Genomic DNA, 24,188 nt, shown 5'->3' with positions numbered 1-24,188 from the left:
GGCACAGGCTCTATCCCAGCACAGCACCTGTATTGAACAGCTCAGAGGAGGTCAGCCCGGCACTGGAATCATAAAACCTGCTCTGAGATGGCTGCTGCTGAAAACAGCTATGAAATAATGCTGAACCTTTAGGATTCATTTGCACGTGGTCACAATTCACATAACTGCTGCATTCATCCCAAATCAGCAACAGCTCCAGGCATTTGGTGGAAATAGGTCACTAAGGAGTTTGTGGCACCAAGGCCACACTCCTGATCTGGCACACCCTGCCAGAGGTGTGTCCACCTGAACCCCCCTCCCCCTGCTGCCAGGGATGGGTACAGAGGGAGCTGCCTGATTTCAACACACAAGGAGCAATGATTCCAGGGCGGGACAAGGAACAGGCTCTCTTTCCACCAACAGAGACTGGGTCCCTCCCTGTGCCAGCTCCTGCTCCCAGGATGGCTCTGGAATGCTTGTGTCCCATGTCAGGGCCAATGGGTGTGCTGTGAGTGCAGCATCCATCAGTCACAGCCTCCTTATGTGTCAATGAGCCCTTTTTTAGAGGCATCAATCACAAGGGCATGACAGGACCAGGCACTGGAGCAGCACTGCTCCCACTTTCCACGATGGGAAAGGCGGGACGCTTCACCTTCCTCCAAGCCTGCTCTTACAAGGGTTTAATTACTGTCTTCTCTGCAGTAAATTAAGCTCCCTACAGATGTCCTACAGAATATTCCCAGTTTCCCAGCCAGCTGCTATCCTCTGTGGGATGCCTCACCGTCCATGCAATCTACAGAGAGCTGGCCGATGCCCTCCTGGCAGCAGGGGTGCTGCGCCGGGGGCTGCTCCGTGCTCTCCCTGCCCTCCTCCTCCAGCCGGGCGCTGCACTCGGGGCTGGCTGGGGCCAGGCACATGGCCACCATCACGTGGGGGCTCAGGGGCTTCATCTCCACACCGTCCTGCTGGAAAGGGGCTCCCAGGGGCACCACGGGCAGCGTGCTGCTGCCGAAAGTGCCATTGGTTTTGGTGAAACACCTGTGGGAGGGACAGAGGCCAAAGTTACTCAGCGGCTTCTTCCCCCCCTTCCTTCTTCCCCCCACAACTTTGAAATGTTTTACCATATCAACGATCAGAGCATTTGTCAAATCAGCTTTAAATATATTTGTGGAGCGATTCTGACATTAAGAAAAGGATTGAGTGTTTTTTTCTTCTCCCAGCAGACAGCTGAAAACATTCAGAACACGCTCAGTTCCTTCCCCCATCAACTGAGACCCAATGACCTGACTTGTGAGTCCATTTCTCCATCAAAGCAACTCCATAAAACATGTTTTCACTGCCAAGATAAAGAGCTCAAGTTTGAAACCCAAGCAGCACACTTAGGTACCTTGAAAAATAAATACTAAGTGTTATCGGAGTGAATGCAAATTAGAAAAATAGATGCAATATAATAAATTTAACCCCTCTGTTCTGCTGTGTAAGTCAGACTGTGGTGGCCCTGTAATACCTGTGTAAAGCTGTGGAATTGAAGTTAAGGTGCTGAATCAATTGTTACAGCTGAGGTATTTAAGCTTTAAACAAAAAGGAGCAGGACTTTGATACACACCCACCATTGCAGCACGAGGGAAAACACCTCAGTGTTTGCGGCCCCATGAACAATGTGGCCTCAGGGAACATTTATATAAACAATTCCTACATAAGAAAGCCATAACTACCCCAAAAATAAAAGGTTCACTTGTGAAGCTACCACAAATTTTGAGAAACTACACACCAAGATGCTCCTTGTTATGTGGTGCAGGACAGAGATGGATCCCCACATAAACACATGGATATAAGGATGGAAAGTGTTCACACCCTCCAGTGACACCCCAAAATCCTCTAGGTTCCTATGTGCTAGTGCAGATACAACTCTGAGCACCCCTTTTCTCTTTTTTCTGACCAGATATAAACCCAGCCTCACCTGCTTTGCTCACAGGGATCAGCCCAGTGCACTTGCTCCCTGGGGCTGTTCAAAACTGCATTTGGAAATACAAAAATGGATCCCTGGGACCTGCCTGCTCAGCTGCTGGCTCAGCAAGTGGTACTGTGTGCTGCTCCAGACTGATTCTGGCCCAAACCTGAGCAGAGCAGATGAAAAATTGCTGGAAAAGGAGGAAAGATGGAGTGGGACAGCAGCAGTGCCAGGGCAGCAGCCAGCAGAACTGACACTGACAGCAGCCCAGCACTGAGCTCCAAAGGGTTTCAAACCAGGACATGTTAAGCTTGGCAGTCTCAGTTAAGTCCTTCCCAAGAGCCAGAAACCACTTTAATGCCATTAAAAAAGTCATGGCAATAAGGAAAACCATCACACTGGAGAGACCTGTCCTACAGCCCTGCCTAGAGCCTCAGCTCATACCTGAAACCTGATCAAAACCTGGGATCAAGATTGCCAGAACTGAAAGAACAACAAAACACCCAACAACACAAACTTGTCAGAGGAGGAGCTGTAGTGAGCTTTCCCTCCAGCAGATGCTTCACCTGCAAAGCCAGAACAGGACAAATGGGCTCCCTCTGGAGCCTGCTCCCCTCCCAAAAGCTGTGAGGATGGAGCAGCACTAAGCTTCAACCTTCACTCTCCTATTTTGTCCTCCCACTCCTGTAACTGCCTCCAAAATCATTATTCCAAGTACCAAAATACCACAGAAGCCACTGGAGAATCCACATGAAACACATCTGGTCCTCAAACAAATCCATTTATTAGTTTGCCTTTCTCTCCGCTGAGGTTTTGACTGCACTCACTTATTATTTAGAAAAAAAGGCTCAGAGAAACCCATCTAAATGTTTGGGTTTGCATGCTTCTGGGGGTTTCTTCTTAAAGATACAGGGGTCAGTGGAGTTCTCAGTATTATTGTAAGAGCTTGAAGGATGTTTCAACACAGCAGTTCAGCCTTCTAAGCTTCAATAACCACATTTTGATGGAAACTAGCCATGGGGATAACCAGAGCAGATTGTGGAGGTGGAGTGATGTAAAATCCCTGCTGGGAAAACACATCTTCTGTCAATTCTTAATACTGAAACCCTACTAAACTATAATCTAAAAAAATCATAATTTAGATGAAAAGGCTGGAAAAACAAACTGATGTTCCTACATTTGATTTGTGTATTTCAGCATTCTGATCAAAACACAGCGAATTTGCAAAGGAGAGAGATCTGCAAAAGCGTAAATTCCTCTGCAAACGCCAGGTATCTAGAGAGCTTTAGCACAAAGGCACAAGAGAAGAAAAAAGATCAATTCTCAATCCTGTCAACCACAGGCTTTGTCCACAATAGCAAAGCAGGTCTCCAGTTTTCAGCAGCTTCTCCCTCTGGCAAGGCTCCACGAGAAGTTATGAGGGATAAAGTGCTAATTTAAACAGAAGACCCAGGGATTTCAGCACTGGAATAATAAAACCTGCTCAGAGATGGCTGCTGCTGAAAACAGCTATGAAATAATGCTGAACCTTTAGGATTCATTTGCACGTGGTCACAATTCACATAACTGCTGCATTCACCACAAATCAGCAACAGCTCCAGGCATTTGGTGGAAATGGGCTGGTGAGGAATTCATGGCACCAAGGCCACACTCCTGATCTGGCACTCCCTGCCAGAGGTGTGTCCACCTGAACCTCCCTTCCCCTGCTGCCATGGGGGAGCTGCCTGATTTCAGCACGTGTCTCCAGGGTGGGATGAGGACAGTTCAGGGGGACAGCCCTCACCTGTGCAGGGAGGTTGAACAAAATGGGCAAAACACTCCAGCCTCAAATTCCCACTTGCCAAAACCTACTGGGCTGGCTGCACTAACCCAACAGGCCTTCCTCCTCCTTCTCCTCTTCCTCGCCCTCCCCCTGGGCATACACCCAGCTCCCTGGTGTAAAGCTGAGGCACGTTCTGGTCCTCTCCACTCCCCTCTCCCATGTCCTCTTTGCATTCCCCCAGCGGCAGGACAGGAACAGAGCGGTCCCTGCTGTGCAGCTCTCTGCCAAACCGAGGTTAATGATCCCCTCCGGGGCAAGGCAGCTCTAAGGGACAACTTGTTTCTCTGTCAAGCAGTCAAATATAGAATGGGGCTGTGAAAATTCAAAGTTCAGGCCCTGCTGATGACCCGTCTGGGAGGAGCAGTGCAGTTGCAGAGGATGGAACTCTTTCCCTTGCTTTCTAAGGGAAAAAAAAAGAGCAAATAAAGAATTAAATGTGTTTAACACTGGAAGCAAGCTCCTAATTACAGTGTAACACATATGGCATGTTCTAAATTATTACCACGAGGCAGAGAGGCAGAGACATCCTGGTGAGAGCTGCTGCACAGCCTGCTTGAAATCACAGCATTGGTGTGTGAGGGAATGTCCTGGGCTTTCCTGAGACCTGTCAGGGACACTGGGCCAGGCATGGCATGCCCAGCTCCCCCTGTGAGCAGCAGCTTGTCAGCATTACACTGTCATGCCCATATTTATGGAAGGAAGAAGGATTCAAAGCTCATGATAAGTGGTATTTTAAAAAGTAAAACTATGAAAATAAAGTGAATGTGTTTTCTGCCTTCAACAACAGCTTTATTGTTCAACAGGGGTTGGACTCGATGCTTGGGCCCAACTCAGAATAATCAATGATTCAATGATTAACTTCAACTCAGCTTAGCCAGATGCACCCCTAAAGGAAGCTGAAGATTTTAACAATACTGAAAAATCAAAGTATGATTGAAAAAAAAGCCCAGAACCTACCAGTCAGAGGAGCCCAGCTTGTCTGACTTTCAGTCCTATTTCTAATCATTAAAAAACCCAGAGATTGAGTCAGAAGTCTAAGGAGGATAATAATTCCAAAAGTGAAAACTCAGTAGTTTTTGTTAGGTTTCCAACTCCCTGCTACAATGCAGAAGACAGATTTTCCCTTATTCTACACAGAAATCCTTTTTCACACGACAAAAAATGTATCCCATTCTGACAATGGGTGGTCATCTCCTCATGAAGGCCTCAAGAACTTCAAATCCCATGTTTTACAAAGAACAGCATTATGAAGGCAAAGGAGTGAGTTGGTTAGTGTTCTTAAGGGAATGTCAGGAAGTGTAAAATACAGAAGACCAATTAAATCCAATTTGACAAGCTCCATATGGAATGATTGTGTTATCTCAGAACTGAAGAAAAACACAGGAAATACCGATTTTTTTTTTTTTTAATCCAGTGCCCAACCTGCCTCACTTCCTAGAGAGCATCAGAGAAGCATGTTGAGGAAAGTGAGCTCTGGAATTTTAACAACTTGTTTTATTCTGTCCTACAGAAAATCCTCAACTGCTCTCCAGGTCATCCATGGAGTTCCTCCATCCATGCTAGCCAGGACTTCAGCTCTCATCTTTTGTCAGCCCCAGCTCCACCCCAGCAGACAGAGGGAGGGCTGCTCTCTGGGCAGGTCATTTCTCACCTGTTACTGTCATTTCTCACCTGTTATTGTTCCGACAATTCCGGCAGCTGATGCACTCCGAGGGGTCAGCCTGTGGCACTGCTGTGTACATCCCACTACCCTGCAGCAGAAAGGATTAATAATTAATAGTTAGAAATCAAATCACTGTTGGGACACCCAAGAGCTCTTGGACTCAGTTTCCCCACTCTGACCACGTTATCGATGCCCTGCTCCGGGCTGTACGTGCCACAGCAACACTGAGCGATTGTCCAAAGGCCAGGGGAGGGCTTTGCCAGTGTGTGTGTCAGGGAAAAGTAAATAACTGCAGCTTAGACAAGTATGTGGTCATTTCCCTGGTCTGTTTTCAGCTTAATATGCTGAGGTTTAATTTAATAAACACACTGTAAATATATTTATTTTTAACGCTGATGACAGACACGAAAGTGAATTGCTGTTCATTAGCACGCAAGGCTTGTTTAGGGAGACAGAGGATTAAATTTGCAGGGCTGATGTCACATACAAACCCATCCCACCTTCCTGTAATTACTCCGATTAGATCAGTTTACTTCACTACACTGATTTTTGAACCATTTGGTATTTGTACAGATGGGGTAATTCCTCAGCCAGCAATGACTCCGGGTGAGAGGGATTTTGTGTTGTTGGTTTTGGCTAACAGGGCCATTACAAGCCAGTTGAAATGCCCAGATTAACACATACCTCATTGTTAGGGACCAGGCAGACAGTGATGTGGGAGCCACTCCAAGGGGGCTGCAGAGCCAGGCTCCTGCACTGGGCTCCAGGAGGGAGCCAGGCTGGGAAGGCTCACCTGGCTTTTGGCAGCTCAAGTGGTAAGCAACTTCTAGCAATCCCTATTTTTGCAAAAACAGAGCTTACCCTGAAGTTTTTGAAGGATAGGGAGCACTGAGGAAATGCCTAATTAGTCTTGATTGCCATCCTGGCCAGTTTCTCCCTTCCTCACTTAACTCAATCATTGAAACAATAAAGAGCGACCTAACGAGGATCAGAACATCCTGTTCCTCTGCCTCGCCCACGTGCCAGTCCCAGCCCTTCTCCATGGGCAGAGATCCTGTGACTCAAACTTCCTGCAACACGGAATGGGGAAAGAAAAGCTCAACCCCATCACCTGTTCCCAGCAGGACAGAGGTGTTGGGTGGACACCTCATGGCACAGAGGAGCTCTAGGCACCAAGACCTGTGTCATCACACATGTATTTCATTTTTCCCCCCCAAAAAATAGAAATGGGAGGGACAAATCTTAATGCAAACTCCCAGTCTTTCTCCCCAGCAAGCTTTTGAGCACTGCAAATGTTCCCTGCCTGAGGGCTTGGAGATTTTTGGAGAGTTTCATCTACTGGGAGGTTGGACAGGTCAAAAAACCCAGTTTGGGCCTTGGTTGCCCTTGAAAACAACGAAAAGTGGGCACTTCTTGCTACATGTGTAGGCCAAGGGCAGAATGGGGTGAAGAACTAACTGGTCTGGGCTCAGACTGGAGGGAAGTGTAGTGGCAACTACTGTGCAAGTGCTAATTTGTTGTTCAATAAAATGAAGTGCTTGTGCTCAATTACCAACACAAACAATAGACCCGTTTTTTTTCTCCAGAAACAGCATGGGTTATTCAGACTTTTGAACTTTTTCTTTCAGTTTTCCTGGGCAATGTTCACAGTTTTGAGTAAGTTTAGTAAGTTTGAATGCAAGCCATCTGTTTCCATAGACAATAATGAAATCATTATTCTCTCTTGGAAACAGGACACGTTTCAGCAAATGAAGTATTTTTCCACAGCATACAAAGGCTGGGTCGCAGACTGAAATTAGTTTTTAATTTTATTTTCAATTTCAAAACAAAAAACGAGCCTGTCTCAACAGTCACAAACAGGGGACTGAAAAAAAAAAAAAGCAGTGTTATTACTCTGCTGCAGCTCAAGATGTATGGGGCACTTCATTCCATGGAACCTCCTGCGCCATTCGTGCTTTGCCATAATTAATAGCATTGCTCAGGGTTACAGATCTGAAACAGGTGGGGGAAAAACGGGTGATCCATAAAGCTGCAGAATAAGCAGCTATAATTAAATGTATTTAACTTGGAGATTGAGAAATACCATATGTACAAGTAAAGTATCTCAGCCCAGCACTGAGGCATTCTCAGAGCTTACATGCTGTTAGGAGGAGGGTAGAGGCAGATTTCCCAGAGTAAGTGGAATTCTTGCTGTCATCTGATATTCTCAAATGAAAACCATGATGTTTGTATCACAAATATCAGCCCAGTTGCTTCCTCTGGGATAAGGAATTCAGTGGAACTGGCTGTTATCAATGGATGAGTATTCCCCCACCCAAACTAAGCCTGCTTCCACAGCCCCTGAATGAACCCCAAAGTCCGGGCTGAGCCTCCCCCCCAGTGTAGGACCTTACGTTCACAAGGTGATGGGGATGTTCATAGTCCATGTGTGTTCTGGACAGGGAGTTGGTGTGCCCTGGGTGCAGTCCTGCTCCTCCTCCACTCATGATCCCATTGACACCATTGGCAACTTTGTGGTGGAGGTGGGGACAGCCGTTGCTGAGGCCATTGCTGAGGAAGTTCCCGTGGATGCTGCCGTTGACCCGGCTCGTCCCGGGCAAGGTCGTGTACTCAATCATCTGCCCGTTGATATCTGCCCCTTGGTAGAGGTAGCCTGGAGGGTCGTATTCTGCAAAAGACATTTTTACTGAAAGCACTTCTACTGATAAATGAGAAGCTAAATGAACAACCCTAAAAAATAATGAAACTCATCTTTTCATTCTCCAGCTTTTCTGAGCTAACTCTGTTATCCAACTGCTTAGCATATGCATGTAGACATGGAAAACAGCCACATCCTGGAGAACAGGCCAGAAATGCTGGTCTGGAAGGACCTGGCTGATGTCAATCACTACAGGAGCATCCTAAAACCAGGCCTTTTGTATCACCAACAGATATACCCTTCTGCTATATCTGCTATAAGCTGTTTCCAGAAGATCTCTCTGGGCTGCAGCTGAAGATACTATCTTTATTATCTCCTACATTTCTCTCTGTAGGAGAGTAAGAGCATTTAAAAATAACCACAGGCCGTGGCAAGAACAAGGCTGATTTATGCACAAGGAGCAGAAAAGGCCAGGGCAGAGATTCTGCTGGCTCTGGGTTGTTGGTGGGCGCAGAGCACCTTGCAAAGCTCCTGCTCCAGGCTCTGCTTGCTAATGAACAGGTTTTTCCTTATTAACACCTCTCTGTTAGACTTGGCCATTGAATGCCATCTCATTGTGCACAGACTAAGAGGTAACATGGGACTTGTCCTAGAGCTGCAAGTTCTCTTTCTTTCCAGATGCACTCAAGAAAGGGAGAGATCCAAGGTTTAACTCTCCACAATTTTAACAAGTGATTATGATTACACACATTCTACCTCTGCAACCATCAGAGACCTATGCAGGGGCTTAAAGTTAAACACAAACTGCAGAAACTTTGCCCAGGCCTTTCCCACACCACTGCCTGGGTGAAAGTGCATCACAGTCCTCTAGGGACCCAGCAGGACAGGGAGCATCAGTGTGAAGAAATGGAGACACTGCTCTTAAAAACCCAAGTCTGCACCTAAGGCACACCTGGAAGTCCAAGAAATGCAAGCTGGCTCCTAACAGGAAGCTGCTTCCCATCCATAAAACGCAGCATGGACATTCCTAATTTTCCCCTGCTAGTATTTTCCCCATGAAACCAACCCGCACTCACTCTGCATGGCGTTCTGCTGCCGGTTCTTCCAGAGGCACATGGCGATGAAGACGATGAGGATGAGGACCATGACGCCCAGGACACAGCCCACGATCAGGTAGAGCATGTCCCCGCTGCGCACGGGGCCGCTGGCAGCCACGGCCCCGCTGCCCCCAGCCCGCTCGGGGGGGCTGGGGGGCGTGCTCAGGTCTCTCACGGGATATTCAGACGCTCCCGGCGTGCGTTTCACTGGTGAGCAGAGACAAGCACGTGTACATCCACTAAATGCATTTTCTAAATGTGTTTTTTTGTCATGAAATGAAAATAATTACTGCAGAGTCTGAGTCCCGATACCTCGCAAAGAAAGCTTCCAAGTCAACACTAAATCCTGCAATGAGGATGCCAGCTCCTATTGGGTAATAACTGTTTGCCTTGGAAAATGGTGAATATCCCGCCTGCTCACCCCCTCTTTGAGGTCACTGGAACTTTAACGAGCCGCTCGAGGTACCCGTGGCTGCAACTGCTCTAGCTCTCAACTTGAAAGAGCACAAATCTTTCCACTTCTGAGGTCAGGAAAAACCACAACACTCATTTTTCTCGCCCAGGCTCTGCCAGATGACCTACCCTTATCTGATGTGAACCCAGCTAACCCCCTTTCCAAACCACACAGTTGAAGATCAACCAAGAGATGAACAGAAAATCACTGAAAATGAGATGCTGCTTTAACCTAGGGATTGCATTTACATTAGTTTCCAGTACACCACAATTCAGATTTATTTCATTTGACACTAAAACACTAAAAGAGGTGCCTGGCTTAGGAGTGAAGCTGGTCAGAGAGACAAGCACCTTCATGCATGGATGCTGGATAAGCTGGATCACCCTTATAAGCCTTGGGGAGATGAATTTTAAGGAAAAGGCAGTGTGAATGACAGATTACATCTTGCCCATTTTAAAATTAGAGAAGAACGTTATATTCCTTGCAGGAGGGAGACTAACTGTGTGCACAGCCTTGAAGCCCTGCAGCTCCCACTCCTTCCTTCAAAGGTTTCACTACTCACTTCACTGAATTTTGATGCTTCCGCTCCCAGAGGGCTTTTTTCTTTTTTTTTCTCAAACATTTTTTCATAGCACTGCATTTGAAGTTTACTGTCTGCATTTTCCCTTTACAGCCTTACTTGGTTTTAGAGATTAAAGGAGACAGGAATTCTTCGCAAAATAAATGTGACTGCCATATCTGACACTTCCCGAGAACAGTACAAACTTTGTGCCAGAGGCATGCAGGATTAGGGATGGAGGCAGCCAACACAGCCATCAATTGCTGTGGTCTGCACTTATACAACGTGTCACAGAGCCCTGAAGACATAAAACAGATGTACAAATCAATTCTGTCATCTTCAGGCGCATGGTTGTCTCCTAAGGAGAGGCCATCAGCAGAGCAGAGGCAGCAGCGCTATCTCTGAGGGCAGGCAAAGCTGCAGAGCTCTGCTGAGAGCCTCAGGAGTGTAACGGATCACTTTCCATATGTTCAAAACAATCCCAGCTTCGGAAGACAAAACAATCCTCCGAAACATTCCAGAAAATTATGGTCATCATCGCAGCTGACTTTTGTGCTGCACAAAGATTCCCCCAGTGGATCTTTCCCGTCCCAAAGGTCACCTCGGCTGGGCCCTGCAGCCTCACCTTTGGTCTCGCAGATCATCACGTTGCTGTACTCACTCTCCCCTCCCTCGTTGTAACACTGCATCTTAATGTCATAAGAAGTTTCAGGCTGCAGGTGATTTATCAGGTGCCACTGCTTTGTACCTGTGGGGGAGACAAAAAGTAAATTGCAATTAATTTACCCATAGGAGCCAGAATTATGGTTGAGTGCATTGCAGGGACCGTTTCTACCAAATGCAGGGGCACTGCAGCTTGTCTTGTTAGCACAAAAATCTTCAGCAGTAGTTTATGGAGTTAGCTGAAACCATGGCCCACAAGTGGCATCTCTGCTCATGACAGAGGGTAGGAACTAGATGATCCTGAAGGTCCCTTTCAACCCAAATTATTCCACTCTAAGACTTGTGTTATCGTGTGAAATTGATTATTAGAAGGACCTTTTGATGAATTAAACTGAGGTTTTTTTCAGTATTTTCTTTTAAAGAAGGTCATTCTCTACAAAAGCCAAAACTCACTAAACTCAAAACCCAGTCATCCAAGTGCCCACACATGTGCATTTAAGTTCAACAGCAGCCCTGTGCACCCTAGACATGGAACTGTCAGAGGGATGGGTTTAGGGTGGATTATGCTGACTATTTACAGTAACCTGGGCAAATGACAAGGAAAACTGGCACAGAGAGCTTGGGACAAGGAAGAACGTGACTGTGAGCAGAGGTGCAAGGTACCGCTGCAGCCATTGGTGTCACACAGAAAGGACACATCTGGGTTGCTCAATTTGGCCGAAACCCCAAATAACTGAACATGCATTTTATGAACCATCCTGGGAACGCAGCAAGGCTGTCCTGGTGCCACTGCCCCTGCAGAGCCCAAGCCCCAGCCCCAGCCAAGCAATCTTCTCTAATAGGATGGTTTTGTCATCTCTGGCCCCCAGCCAGCTTTGCATTTAGACACCCTCCTGAAGTACTGAGCACTTCAGGATAAATCACTCCCAGTTTTTACTTTCACTGGCTTGTGACAAATTTTACTAAACAGCGATCTTTTTTTTTTTTTTTTTTTTTTTTTTTTTTTTTAGGGAGTTTAATTAACTGTTTGAGTGCTCTTAATCCCTCTTGGAAAATACCACCTTGAACTGTTTCCACTGTTTCTAAGGAACTGTCTACCACCTACTGATTCAAGCATTAATAAAAAGGCTCGGGCGTGCTCGGCGGGCAGGGGCTGTCACCGTGATGCTGCTCAAACTCCTCCGGGACCCCAGCCCAGGTCCGGACCCTCTGCCCGGCCCCAGCAGGGCAGGGGTACCCAGGAGGGCCCCTCTGCACCAGGGGCTGCCCAGCACGGTCCGTGTCCACATCCCAGTGAGGGCGGACAAGCCCTGGCTGAGGCTGGAGCTGCCTTTCCCTAAATCGCACGTTTTCCCAAGATTCAGCCTCGGTTTTCCCGGCGCCCCCACCCCCAAGCATTCCTTTCGGTAATTACTACACCAGGTTTTAGGTTTCCGCTTCAAACCATTAGTGGAACTGGAATCAGTACAGGCACTTTAACTGTCCTCTTCGTGCACCATTAGCAAGGGAAAACATTTAAACAACTGACATCAGACTGCATTTACATTTAAAATTCAATCTCCAGGATTCTCGAAACAGAGAAATTCAGACCAGAAACGGAGAAATGCCGACCATCGCTGCAGGACAGGGGTGATTTTTTTTGCTATTGCCTAAAGCGGCTGAGAGATACCGAGGAGCCATCAGAGCTTTTTGCTTGTGTTTTTTTCCTTCAAATAAAATCTGATTTTGCCTGCAGCGGCATTTATAAGGAAAAAAAAAAGGTTTCTGCAGAGTTTTGAATGTCTCGAAAGACAAGACTTAACAGGAAGCGGTGAGGAAAGCCTGCGGCAAGCACTTAGCTAGCACAGGCATCACAACACTTTTTCCACAACTCATGCAGTCATTTCAAGATAAAATTCCCTGTCATAAAGCAGATTAATTCAAAGGTAACAGAGGGAAAAAAAAAAGCAAAGAACAAGTGATTTATGGCAAAAATACCTTAAGTCACATGTTCCTCTACATATTTCACATCAAGTGCTTCCAATCACAACTTAATTGAAAATAGTTCTCTCTCTTTTTTTTTTTTCCCCTCCTGAAAAGCTAATTTAGGGGAGCACAGTAAAGAAAAGTTGAAGTTTAAATCTTTCCACCAAGTGATTTCTGTTGCAGGCTCTGGCAGAGCAGAGCAGCTGCTAATGGTTTCAGACTGCCACAAAGAGTTCAATACACACACGCTCGGAAAAAAACCTGAAACAAGCTAATTTCACAGCACAGTGGAGCCCACTTAAACAACTAACTGCTCGGTGTATAAGATTTATAAACACACAAGTTCTGTCTAGCAAAGGCTAAAATACATTTGCAGATGAAGGTGAAGCCTGCATAAGGTTCTTTAAAGCCTCTGAGCTCAAACTCTGGATCTTTAATAGCTTTATAGTGTGCAAAAGCTTATGTCATGCATCAAAGTACTATGTGCAGTATTGTCTGGCAGGGGAAAATTTTCAAAATAAAGGTCCATTCCTCTTGTAACTGAATAAATGAGGGGGAAAAAAATAATTAACGTCATTGGGCCAGAATGAGATCACTGCGTTTGCTCAGCCTGAGCAATAAGGACATTAAATAAAATATTTTTTAAAGGGTTTTCCACTTCTGGAATAATATAGACATTATCTAATAACTTCTTCCAGGAAAATGATGATCTAATATGCACAGGGGAAAAAAATAACTTGATTAAAAGGCAAATGAAGCACAAACATAGCTGCATTTGCAGAGTGCTACAGCACTTGAGGCTAAAAGCAACTTCCTTATAGTAGGAGAAGTGATTAGGCGAGGTAAGAGGAGAGAAGGGCAATTACACACAAGATACTACCAGCTTAGAGAGTCCAAGCTGAGGTAAATAATTGTAAAAGCCAGCTAGTTGTTAGTACAGTCTGTAACCCAGATGTTTTTATCCTGGGTTAAACCTCATTTACACTGCTTTCTCTTTATACAACTTGAAGCTACACCAGTTTAAATAGACTTTCATTAAGGCTTTGCAGCTGTATAACAAGCCAAACCTAAACCCAGTATTTAGCTCTCAAGCCTCCATGTCAAAGAGGCTTCAGAAGGAAGAAACCAGCTCACGTGTGGGCAAAACCTGACGTTAGAGAGTTGAGATAGCTCCTTCTGTGAGATATATTATAAAGACTGCTTGGGAAAAGCAGTTTGGATTTCATATAAACACAGCCAACATGGCTACAGGGTGTCCTTCCCCTTCTCCAAGCAGGCGTGCCCGGCACCGTACCGTCCACGATGTCGCGCTTGTAGTCGCTGTCGTTGTCGCTGTCCGTGGGCCGGTAATAGATGTAGAATCCCTGGATGGGCGTGTTGTTGTTGCTCGACGTGATGTACTGCAAAAGAATTTTAAGAGACTGCATGAGAGAAGAAAAGTTTTAACTGAGTCCTGCTGTGCTGTTGTCCCCGAGTTGCTGATGCTCTGCAAATATGAGTATTTTTAATAAGGTTGTGTAAGGAAAAGTGACTGAATTCCCCTGAGTAGACAGAGAGTTGGATGGGTACAAGAGATTGAGTTTGGGCCGACTCTTTCCTCCCACATCACTTCCCAAACCCTCAGTTAGGGTTTGACCATGCACAGACCGAAAATCTGCATGATTAATGGAAATGGAAAAGTTAAAACCATAAAACTCTTCAGAAAGAGTTAAGATCACTCTAAAAACCAGCTCAAGAATCTTTAAGTTATGCAGCCTCCTGAGGAACCAGAGGTTATTTTAAGTTTATTATCCTTAACATCTCTTAAGGCTGAGCTAGCAGAGCAAACTAACACTGGGAACTCTACACATTAAATCCTCCAAAGTATACCAGGGGGTTAGATTTCAAAACAAGAGCAAAGAATTTCTGTGGGTTTCAATAAGGACTTTAAAGTACTTGTTTACAATAGACGAGGTAACAGGGGAAAGGAAAATGTTTCTCTAACATGAAACCTCCACTGGATGTGAGGGAAGACGGCGGGTTTGAAACACTCTCCCAGCCACCCCAGCCGGGATTGACAAAAGCAGCAGGAATTGCAGGAAACGGAGCCAACTCACTCACAACTCATGGCATGAACAGGGCTTGGGACAGAGTTAAGCCCACTGGTGCCTCTGAGATGTCTGTGCCAGAGCAGGTGGACTGGGTCGGCTGCAGCCTCTCACTGGAGTTGCCAGTTGGGCACATCTGGTGTAACTCGAGGAGGGGTGTGCGGGGTCCCTGGGGAGCTGGAAGGGGAGTGGGGCGGAGGGAAGCTGGAAGGTGGTGCAAAAGACAACAGACAACTGACAGGGCTGCCTCAGAGCGGGAAAAAGTGTCTGGAAATGGGGGCAAAGGGCTCGAGAGGCACAAGTCCCATTAAGTCCCCCAGTTCTACCGCACAGCCATGAAGTGCCTCAGCCCTGTCCCAGGAACACGATCATCTCCCGGTCTCGCAGGGAGAAAAACCCCCGCTCACCACTTCGCCAACAGCTCTTAATCCTCAACTTTGCAGTACAAACTGTGGTAAGACGAGGCAGAACTGCACCCACCGTCCATTTCAGCATGATCTGGGTGTCGCTGATGGCCTCGGTGTAGGCGATGTGCGGGCCGGCGATGGGCCGGCTGGAGAAGCGGCCGCTGAACCCGGCCACCTGGTAGGGGCGCGACGCCGCGCTCCGCGGGCTCTCCCCGTAGTTGTTCACCGCGATCACTCGGAACCTGTACATTTCTCCTTTTAAGGGAAAGAGGGAAAAGAAAGAAGCCCTTGTAGCAAAACAAGTGCTGGAAAGAGGATTCAAGGAGAGACTAAACAGATTAGGAAGTACTTTTTGCATAGCATCCAGTTAGAAAAGGAGAGGAGTCCTCGCCACAGGCTGATGTGGAGATATAGACAGCTTCTAGAAGTCACTCAAGGAAAATCCAAAGGCTATTGGAGATACCTCCATCAGCCCAGGAAATCCCTAAACTGCTGGGCACTGAGAAGATGCTTCAAAGGATCCCTATCACTATCCACTCCATCTTCTCTTGTGTTTTTTGCCTGAGTTTTCAGGGCTAGACACTGGAAGAAGTCAGGACAGACATTTTTCCATTAATGCATTTTTCTCTACATTCTGAGTGTTCACTAGAAGGACAATTAAGTTAAAAATAGCAGTGATACACAACCCTCCTCTCCACATGAACAAGTATTAAATTATGGTGGGTTTTTTTTCCACTTGGAAAGCCAGAAATCAACTTGAATTCATGTAATGAGCTCCTAGGCCATACACAAAACCCAAACCTAATCGAGCAGAAATGGGGTAATCCAAGCAGAAGTTAAAACGAAAAAACCCGAAGAGCTGCAGTAATGAAAGATAATTTCTGATACCTGGCTCCAAGTTCCTAACTTCTACAGACAGCTTGGAGGGAGAGATGTTTCCAGCTGCGACGAGCCAGTCGCTGTTGCGACCCAGACGTTTGTACTCCACTTTGAAGGCAGTGATGGGGGAGCCCCCGTTGGCACGGGGGATCCACGTGACGTAGACAGATGATTCCGAGGCCGTGGATATCGTGGGTCGGTCAGGAGCTTCTGGAACTGAACGGGGAAATTCAGGTACAAGAGGATTAGAGTCAGCTGAAACTTCATTTTCACTAACAACTGATTAGAATTGTTGCTGACAATTGTGTTGGATTTCACATATTAACAAGGAGAATCTTTAATCCTCCTGAAACCACTGCCCTTACTCTGCTGAAAAGAACGGATGATGAGCAATTCAAGAGGAACGGATTATCTTACCAATATAATATTTAAAAAATATATGGTATTGCACTATTCCAACCATTTCTACATGAAAATAGACACATACACTAGGTGAACAAGAAAAACATGGTTATTATTTTCAAGTCCCCAAAATCCCCCCAGACCCAATGTGACTTCAACCCATCTGCGCTATCGAGTGCTGCAGAAACGAGGAGGAAGAGAGAACAAAGCATGCACCAGGATGTACTTACGGAACTCACTGAAGTTACAGGCAGCAGTGGGACAGAGAGAAGGGAAAGAGAGGTGTTAGTAAATCTGGTTGTAAGAGCTGTGAGGCTTTACTAAACCCGCCTGGATTCTTGAACATGGAGCTGGTGCTGAGGAGAGGAGTGGAGTAAGGAGCAGCAGGCTGGCAGCTCTGGGGCATGAAGCAGCTGAGCATTTGCAGCCAGGCACAAGTAAGGCCCTTGTGTGGCTCCTCTGTCATTCAGTGCTGCCACAAGCTCAGCTCCTTGCCTGTGTTATTAAACCTCTCCACTCACCTCTGGCTTTACCCCAAATTTTAGATACCTTTGAGATCTCAGCCCCTAAGTAAATCTGCCTGAACCAGGCCAAGGAGTTCAAAGGCTGGGGGAAGGGGGGATGAGAAAAAGGACTATAAACGTGCTCTTTTCACTGGAAACCAGGCCAAAAGTCACATCTACTGGAAGTGCTTATATCTCCTCACCATCAGAAATAAGCCTGTCCATGGGAAGCCACAGGAAAACATTCAGAACAGATATCACACACTTTGAGAACTTAAAGCTCAGACACAGCCATTTCCCATTTCCTCTTCCTCTGGCTCTTTCTCGGTGCAAGGAAAGAGAAAACCAGAGTATTCAGCAAAAAGATACCACAGGTTTAAAAATGAGCAGTAAGAATATGGGTTGCAAGCAAAAATTCTCTTGTTTTTTGAGAGCCACACATGCAGGCAGCAGCACCCTAGGAAATATCCTATGCAACAGAGTAACCTCAGAGTAAAAAGGAAATAGAGGAGGCAATACAAGCACCTGGAGCAGTAATAAACACAGGTTAATTCAGATACAGCTCCTTGCAACACAACTTTTAGTGCCCAAATCACAAACGATCCACACTCCTACCTCCGCTGTGGCGAGACAGGTCCGGAAGGATGACACCAAAGTTATTTGTGCCTTCGTGAACAATGGGATGTTTGGGAATTCCTACAGGTGGAGATGGAGCCTGTGTGTTTTTCGAGGATGATGTTCTTTCTAAGAAGATATGACAGACAGTACATCAGTGTAGGGCCTGCATAAGGAAATGCTGTTTGTCAATGCTCAGTCTACAAGGTCACTTGCTAACGTGCTGCCCTGGCTTCAAATCCCAAGCTGGACAGTCAGGATAGCAATCAGGGAGTTTCTCTGGGAGAGCTAGAGAGATTTCCCACCCAGGCTGTGGGTGGGTGACTGTCCATCTGCAGTACTGACATCCACAGTGCTTAGTGGTGATGCTGCCAGCTCCCACCTGTGCTGCCAAGCCCACTCATCACAACATCACCAGATGGGGAAAATTACACACTGAAATAAGTGTCTAGAGAAGGAGTTAAAATGCTGTGGAAGCAGCTGGACCCAGTACACTAGGCTAAAAGGGCTTTTGACCTGTGGCAGAAGGGGCTGCGGGATACTGGAGCAGGGTGGGGTGCAGGACTGACTCCCCCGAGTTTGCCAGGGATTGACCACAGGACAGTGAAGAGGAAGCATCACCTGGGTTTAATATGATGGGCTGTGACAAGTGGCTTTGCTGGTGTGAAGTTTCTCAGCCCCCCCAGTAAGCTGGGAGGGTTTGTAAGAGGAGGAACGTGAGTATGAACACGAGGATGTCTTTTACAGAAAAGTATGGCTGGAATGGGATTTTGCCACAGTTTGGTACAATACCCTGGGGGCTGTTTGAACCTGACTCGTGGAGGAAGGTGGGGTGAGGAATGTGCACCTGTGATGATAAAGGGAGGAGGTGTAGTGCAAAAAATCAGGTAAGTGTGGGGTGTTCTACAGAGAATCCTCCTCAGACTCATCCTCTGAGGGTCTGTGCAAGGGAGGGGATGGCTGAGAAGAGGCTGAGGATGGATGACTGTGGCCTCTCAAAATGGTGTTTGGTCTCATGGTAGCACACAGCCCATGAAGGGAGAACAGGAGAAGGACTCCTGTGTTAGAGGTTTCTTTGTGTAAGCAGGAGCCATAGATTCCTCATCTAGCGTGCTGATGGATGCAGATGAAGAATGAGGCTCCCTCTGGAGCAGGTGAGGAACCAGTCAGCCATACTGAACATTTCTGTATGTCTGGCCAAGGGTGGTGCAGGCTGGGGCTGTGTCTGCTGGGCTGTGGAGAGCAAGTAGTAGCTCAGCCAGGATTGGAGTTGTTAGGCAGATGCCTGGGAAGAACCCAAAGTTTCATCAGGCAGAGATGTGCTGGGGGGTGGGTAGGTCACAATTAGGGAGTTGTTGGCTTCTTTTAGCAGGGGAGAGATTTTCAGAGGATGAGGACCATCAGTTTTGTACCTGTTCATTGACAGAATGATGATAAGGATAGGGTAAAAGATCTACGTATGTTTCACAAATGTAATGAAGGTATTCAATTCTTTTAAAAAATTTTAAGCTATCCTGTCCATCTAGAATTCCAGAAGGATTTGAGCCAGAAGGAACCTTTAAGCTCATCTTGATCCACACCCTCCCCTGGGCAGGGACGCCTTAAACTATCCCAAGTTGCTCCATGCCCCATCCAGCCTGGCTTTGGACACTTCCAGGGAGGGGGCAGCCACAGCTTCTATGGGCACCCTGTGCCAGGGCCTCACCACCCTCCCAAGGAAGAATTTATTCCAAATATCCCATCTAATCCTGCCTTCTGTCACTTAAAAGCCATTCTTGGACAGTAGTACAAAAAATATCTACTTGTTTGCATGCTAAAGAGCACAGGCACCAGAGTCCAAACTTGAAAGAAAAAACACTCTGATTAGGAATGTTGTGCTTGTTGCTGTCTGCACACAACTATCAGAACAGCTGGCTTGTGGTCAGCAGAGATTGTCACTGAGGTGTCTGCAAAGCAAACCAGGAACAGCTTTGTTGACACATGAAAACTCAATGGTGCAGAGTTTCTTCTGTGATTAAAAACCTCAACAAGGACAGACTGCTCCTGACTTTGCTCCTTAAAGCAAGAGAGACCTCACAGTACAAACCTTAACAATCACCCCAAAAATAATATTATCAAGCTTTTAATAGCTTCTACTTACCAACAGCCTCACACTCAAGGAAGTTTGCCCTCCAGCAATTTTAGCTATTAGAGGCCGTTCTTTAGCAAATAAATTGCAGAATATTTCACATATGGCTTAGCAGATGCCATTAAATGACTGATGTCATTAAATAAATGTCTCTGGAAGGCCAGGACACAGGGCACATTGTGCTGCACCTACCCTTGCTGGTGCGGAACGTCAGCATGGCCGGCTGGCCCTCGCCGGCAGCGCTCCTGGCCACCATCAGCACCTCGTAGAGGCTGGAGGGCTCCAGCTCGGTGAGGCGCAGCTCGTTCTCACTGCCCGGCACCCGCACCGTGTGCCAGCCGCCCGCCGCGCTCACGCCGTCCTCCAGCTGCACACGAGAGAAACTGTCAGCATGGTGTGCTCAGAACTGGGGACTGCTCCCACCCCACACTGCGCCCCAAAGCGCCTCTGCTCCTCCTGCTGTTCTCCTGCATTCACCTATGGCTTGTCTCCAGCTGCACACGAGAGAAACTGTCAGCATGGTGTGCTCAGAACTGGGGACTGCTCCCACCCCGCACGCGTCCCAAAGCACCTCTGCTCCTCCTGCTGTTCTCCTGCATTCACCTATGGTTTGTCTCCAGCTGCACACGAGAGAAACTGTCACAGCATGCTCAGAACTGGGGACTGCTCACACCCTGCACTGCGCCCCAAAGCACCTCCGCTCCTCCTGCTGTTCTCCTGCATTCACCTATGGCTTGTCTCCAGCTGCACACGAGAGAAACTGTCACAGCATGTTGGAACTGGGGACTGCTCCCACCCCACACTGCACCCCAAAGCACCTCTGCTCCTCCTGCTGCTCTCCTGCATTCACCTATGGCTTGTCTCCAGCTGCACACAAGACAAACTGTCAGCATGGTGTGCTCAGAACTGGGGACTGCTCACACCCCACACTGCGCCCCAAAGCGCCTCTGCTCCTCCTGCTGTTCTCCTGCATTCACCTATGGTTTGTCTCCAGCTGCACACGAGAGAAACTGTCACAGCATGCTGGAACTGGGGACTGCTCCCACGCCGCACTGCGCCCCAAAGCGCCTCTGCTCCCTGCCAAAACTGCCTTCCTACATTCACCTATGATTTGTCTCCAGTTGCACACAAGAGAAACCATCAGCATGGCATGCTCAGAACTGGGGACTGCTCACACCCCGCACTACACCCCGAAGCACCTCTGCTCCTCAAAACTGCTTTCCTACATTTTCCTACAGTTTGTCTCCAAGTGCTTCTACTACAAATCAGCAGCTTTGCACCCACTTTCACTCCTTGGAATAAGCACCACAGCACTCCTTGGATAAACTTATTTTCCCTCTCCACACATATACACACAGTTGGTTTTGACTGGGTTTTTTCTTTTTGTTTTCTTTTATAGCTAAATCTACAAGACCCCAAATGATTTTCAAGCCTTCAGTCAGCCTTCAGCTGTGTGCTACTAAAGGGCTGGACCCAATACCCTAATGAGACACTTTCCCTGTACTAGCCCATTTTCCCTGTACTTCAGCATTTAAAAATATTTATTGGCTAAAATGGGCAACAAAAAGTATGTCTTAGTAACTCCTTAAGGGTGGCAAAAAAGTCAGCAGCGAGACCAAAGATTTGGGTTTACAAATGCACGTTTCCTTTTTTTAAAAACAAAACCACTTTTAAACTTAGCAGTGAAATAACCAGCTCTATTAAAGAAAAGAAAGACATTCTGGGTAGTCTCTTAATACTTGACCTTTGCTGGAAAACATTACCCCAAATCCCAAAGGAAAAGACAAAGATTCCACCAAAAATAAACTACTAAACAATATAAGACTTTAATAAAACATTGGAGGCAGATCTAAACGCTGTGGATTATCAAAGGTTATGCCAGAGGTCTTTGTTCAACTATTTTCTTCAGCAGCAGCCACTCCAGGGCTTTTATTCCCCTGCCTTTTTTTTTTTTTTCCCCCCTCTATTAAAAGAGGGAAATCAATAAAATAATTTAATGACACAAAGAGAGCACCACCCTAAAAACCAGGATAAATTCAGTGCTGAGAAATGCATGAGTGAGCACATTTAATGTGGAAAGGATTGGTGTGAGAGAAGGGAGAGCGTCAAAAAGGTCAAAAAAGCATTCAGAGCTTCCAGGGCTTATGTGAACCAACCGCCTTTGGAAGAGAAATTATCACCAACAAACTCTGGCACTTGGTTTTCAGGAACCAACAGGTCAAAAATCTAAGCATTCCCTCCAGGCTAAGACAAGATCAGGATGTAGAGGATTAAAAAGCTTATGAAAAATAAATCAAACAGCTTTGCCACGCAGAAAACTGGTTTGCTTGGAAGAACAGACACAGGCATTGCTTGGTTCTGATTTTAGAATCCCAGAACCTCCTGAGTTGAAAGTGGCCCACAAGGATCATGGAGTCCAACTCCTGGTTCTGCATAAGAGACCCCAGGAATCCCACCAAGTGTTAAGCAAAAGAGCTTGGTGTTGTCACACCATTTTTAATGCCACAGTAGCTACTGCCCTGCAAATTTCAGTTCACTTTCATATTTTAACTTCAGTTCATATTTTAACTTCAGTATTTTAACTTCGTTTTCAACTTCAGTTTCATTGAGTCCTTTTGGGACCCAGACCAGCAAACTCAGTGATGCACTAAGGTAAACTTCAGCTTCCCTTCTGCTCTCACACGCAGATTCAAGCTGGCTCACATTTAAATGCATTTTTAACCCCACTGATTCTGCACACAACATGCCCTGGAGCCTCATTCTCCATAATGACACCGTAAAGAACCAAAAAGTTTGGATAAATCTCACTTAAAACCAGACAGGGCAGGGTATTAGTGACAATGTCAGCCATCCCTCAAATAAGCTGTGCGGGCACAAGAACACTGTGCTTCAGACACTGTGTTCTGCCTGGCCTGAATCCATGTCCTGGTTCACACCACTGTGGAGACAGATAAGCATGCCAAACCTCTCCCTAGGAGAGATGGCCCTTGAGTGGGCTGTGATAAGATCATCCCAACCCTCCTGGATTGAGGAACCCTCCTTGGTCATGGTGAGTTCTCAGCATGCTTTGGAGTCCCATGTAGATTCTTTATAACCCATTGGTTTTTCCTCCTTTGTACCACCTCGCTTTTCCCCATAAAAACCCCAGTTTGTGCCCTGTTCAGGAGGGAGCTGTCATCACTGGCCTCCTCTGCAGGGTTGCTGGGATAAAGGAACTCTGTGGAACTGCTACACGGAGCTGCTGTCTCTGTCCCTGTGTCAGCCTGGGGACACCTCGCAAGGCAGAGCTGGAGTCACTGGGAGCTGAAATCCTTGCTAAGAGCTGAAATGACTGCTAAAAGCTGAAATCACTGCTAAGAGATGAGGTGCCTGCCCCTTGCTGAGGTTACCCTGCGGCTGAAGGACTTCCTGAGACCCCTAAAAGTTGTCTCCTACGGGAGCTCTCTCTGGGAAGGCTGCAGCATCCGGGTCGAGCCATCAGACCCCTGACTGGCGGTCACAACCACCAGCACTGCTGTTCCTTGGGAGACCCCCAGACCCGCTCTGTGTCCCGCGGGCTGGGCAGGGCTGGGGACGGTACCTTGCGGTATTTGACAAAGTAGGCGTTGATGGGCAGGCCCCCGGCGCGGCCCGGCCGCCACACCAGGCTGTACGTGTCCGGCTTCGGCGTCTGCGGGGGGCTCAGGATGATGGGCGCCTCGGGCGGCGCGGCGGCGCTCGACGCTTTTTCCATCGCGGCCGCGTCCAGAGGAGATTTTGTTGGAAGCGAGCTTGAAAGTGCCATTTCTGCACCAAAATCTCCGCCGCTCTCGTCGCTCTGGGCAAGCTCCAGAGGAGCTGTTTCTCCTGCTCTCGTGCCAGTTGCTGAAGGAACTGCAAAGGGAGGGTCTGGTTACATCCCCACGATGACGTACGTTCGCCCCGCGCTGAGGGGACACTAAATCATTTCAGAGTGACATTTCCAAACAAGCCCTGCTGCAAAACGCCAGGTCCAGAGGTGCCCACACAGATCTGAGCCTGGTGCCAAGCTGCGGCCTGGGTGTTTTTTCAGGGCACAGCAGTGGGGTTCGGTTTGTTTTGTTTGGTTTGGTGTTTTTCTCACAGTAGCAAGAGAGAAAACCTGAAACTCAAGGTCTACAGGCACAGTTTGACTGTATCTCCACTAAATTAAGTCACGGCAATGCATGTTAAAAGAAATAAATAAGTATTAGCTAAATTTGTGAGACAAACCGAGTAATTTGTATGTCGTTGTACAAGGAACTTTTCATGGCCTGCACTGGCATGCACACAAGAGGACATTCTCCTACCCCAGTTTCTGAGGTTTTAGCTGTAATTTAGAGATGCTTTGAAAGCTGTACAACTCAACTACTTCATTT

General features: G+C 47.0%; 1 protein-coding gene across 5 annotated transcripts in view; it reads right to left on the bottom strand.

The window, feature by feature from the left end:
• CDON (cell adhesion associated, oncogene regulated) overlaps positions 1-24,188 on the bottom strand; it is a 58,069-nt gene that overhangs the window by 2,339 nt on the left and 31,542 nt on the right. For all 5 annotated transcript variants that reach the window (XR_009489313.1, XM_059867025.1, XM_059867024.1 and 2 more), the window contains 11 exons: positions 23,393-23,685; positions 20,005-20,179; positions 17,685-17,813; positions 16,174-16,380; positions 15,359-15,540; positions 14,086-14,191; positions 10,789-10,911; positions 9,130-9,357; positions 7,809-8,083; positions 5,424-5,503; positions 761-1,017 (listed from right to left, as the gene is read on the bottom strand). Coding sequence is in view for 4 of the 5 variants with exons in the window: in XM_059867025.1 (XP_059723008.1) it covers positions 761-1,017; positions 5,424-5,503; positions 7,809-8,083; positions 9,130-9,357; positions 10,789-10,911; positions 14,086-14,191; positions 15,359-15,540; positions 16,174-16,380; positions 17,685-17,813; positions 20,005-20,179; positions 23,393-23,685 (2,055 nt within the window). In the remaining variant the exon portion in view is untranslated. The remainder of the gene's footprint in view (positions 1-760; positions 1,018-5,423; positions 5,504-7,808; positions 8,084-9,129; positions 9,358-10,788; positions 10,912-14,085; positions 14,192-15,358; positions 15,541-16,173; positions 16,381-17,684; positions 17,814-20,004; positions 20,180-23,392; positions 23,686-24,188) is intronic.

The sequence above is a fragment of the Haemorhous mexicanus genome, chromosome 24 (assembly GCF_027477595.1).
Source record: "Haemorhous mexicanus isolate bHaeMex1 chromosome 24, bHaeMex1.pri, whole genome shotgun sequence".
Taxonomy (NCBI): domain Eukaryota; kingdom Metazoa; phylum Chordata; class Aves; order Passeriformes; family Fringillidae; genus Haemorhous; species Haemorhous mexicanus.
Note: the sequence above shows the minus strand (reverse complement) of the source record. Positions and strands in the feature narration are given on the sequence as shown.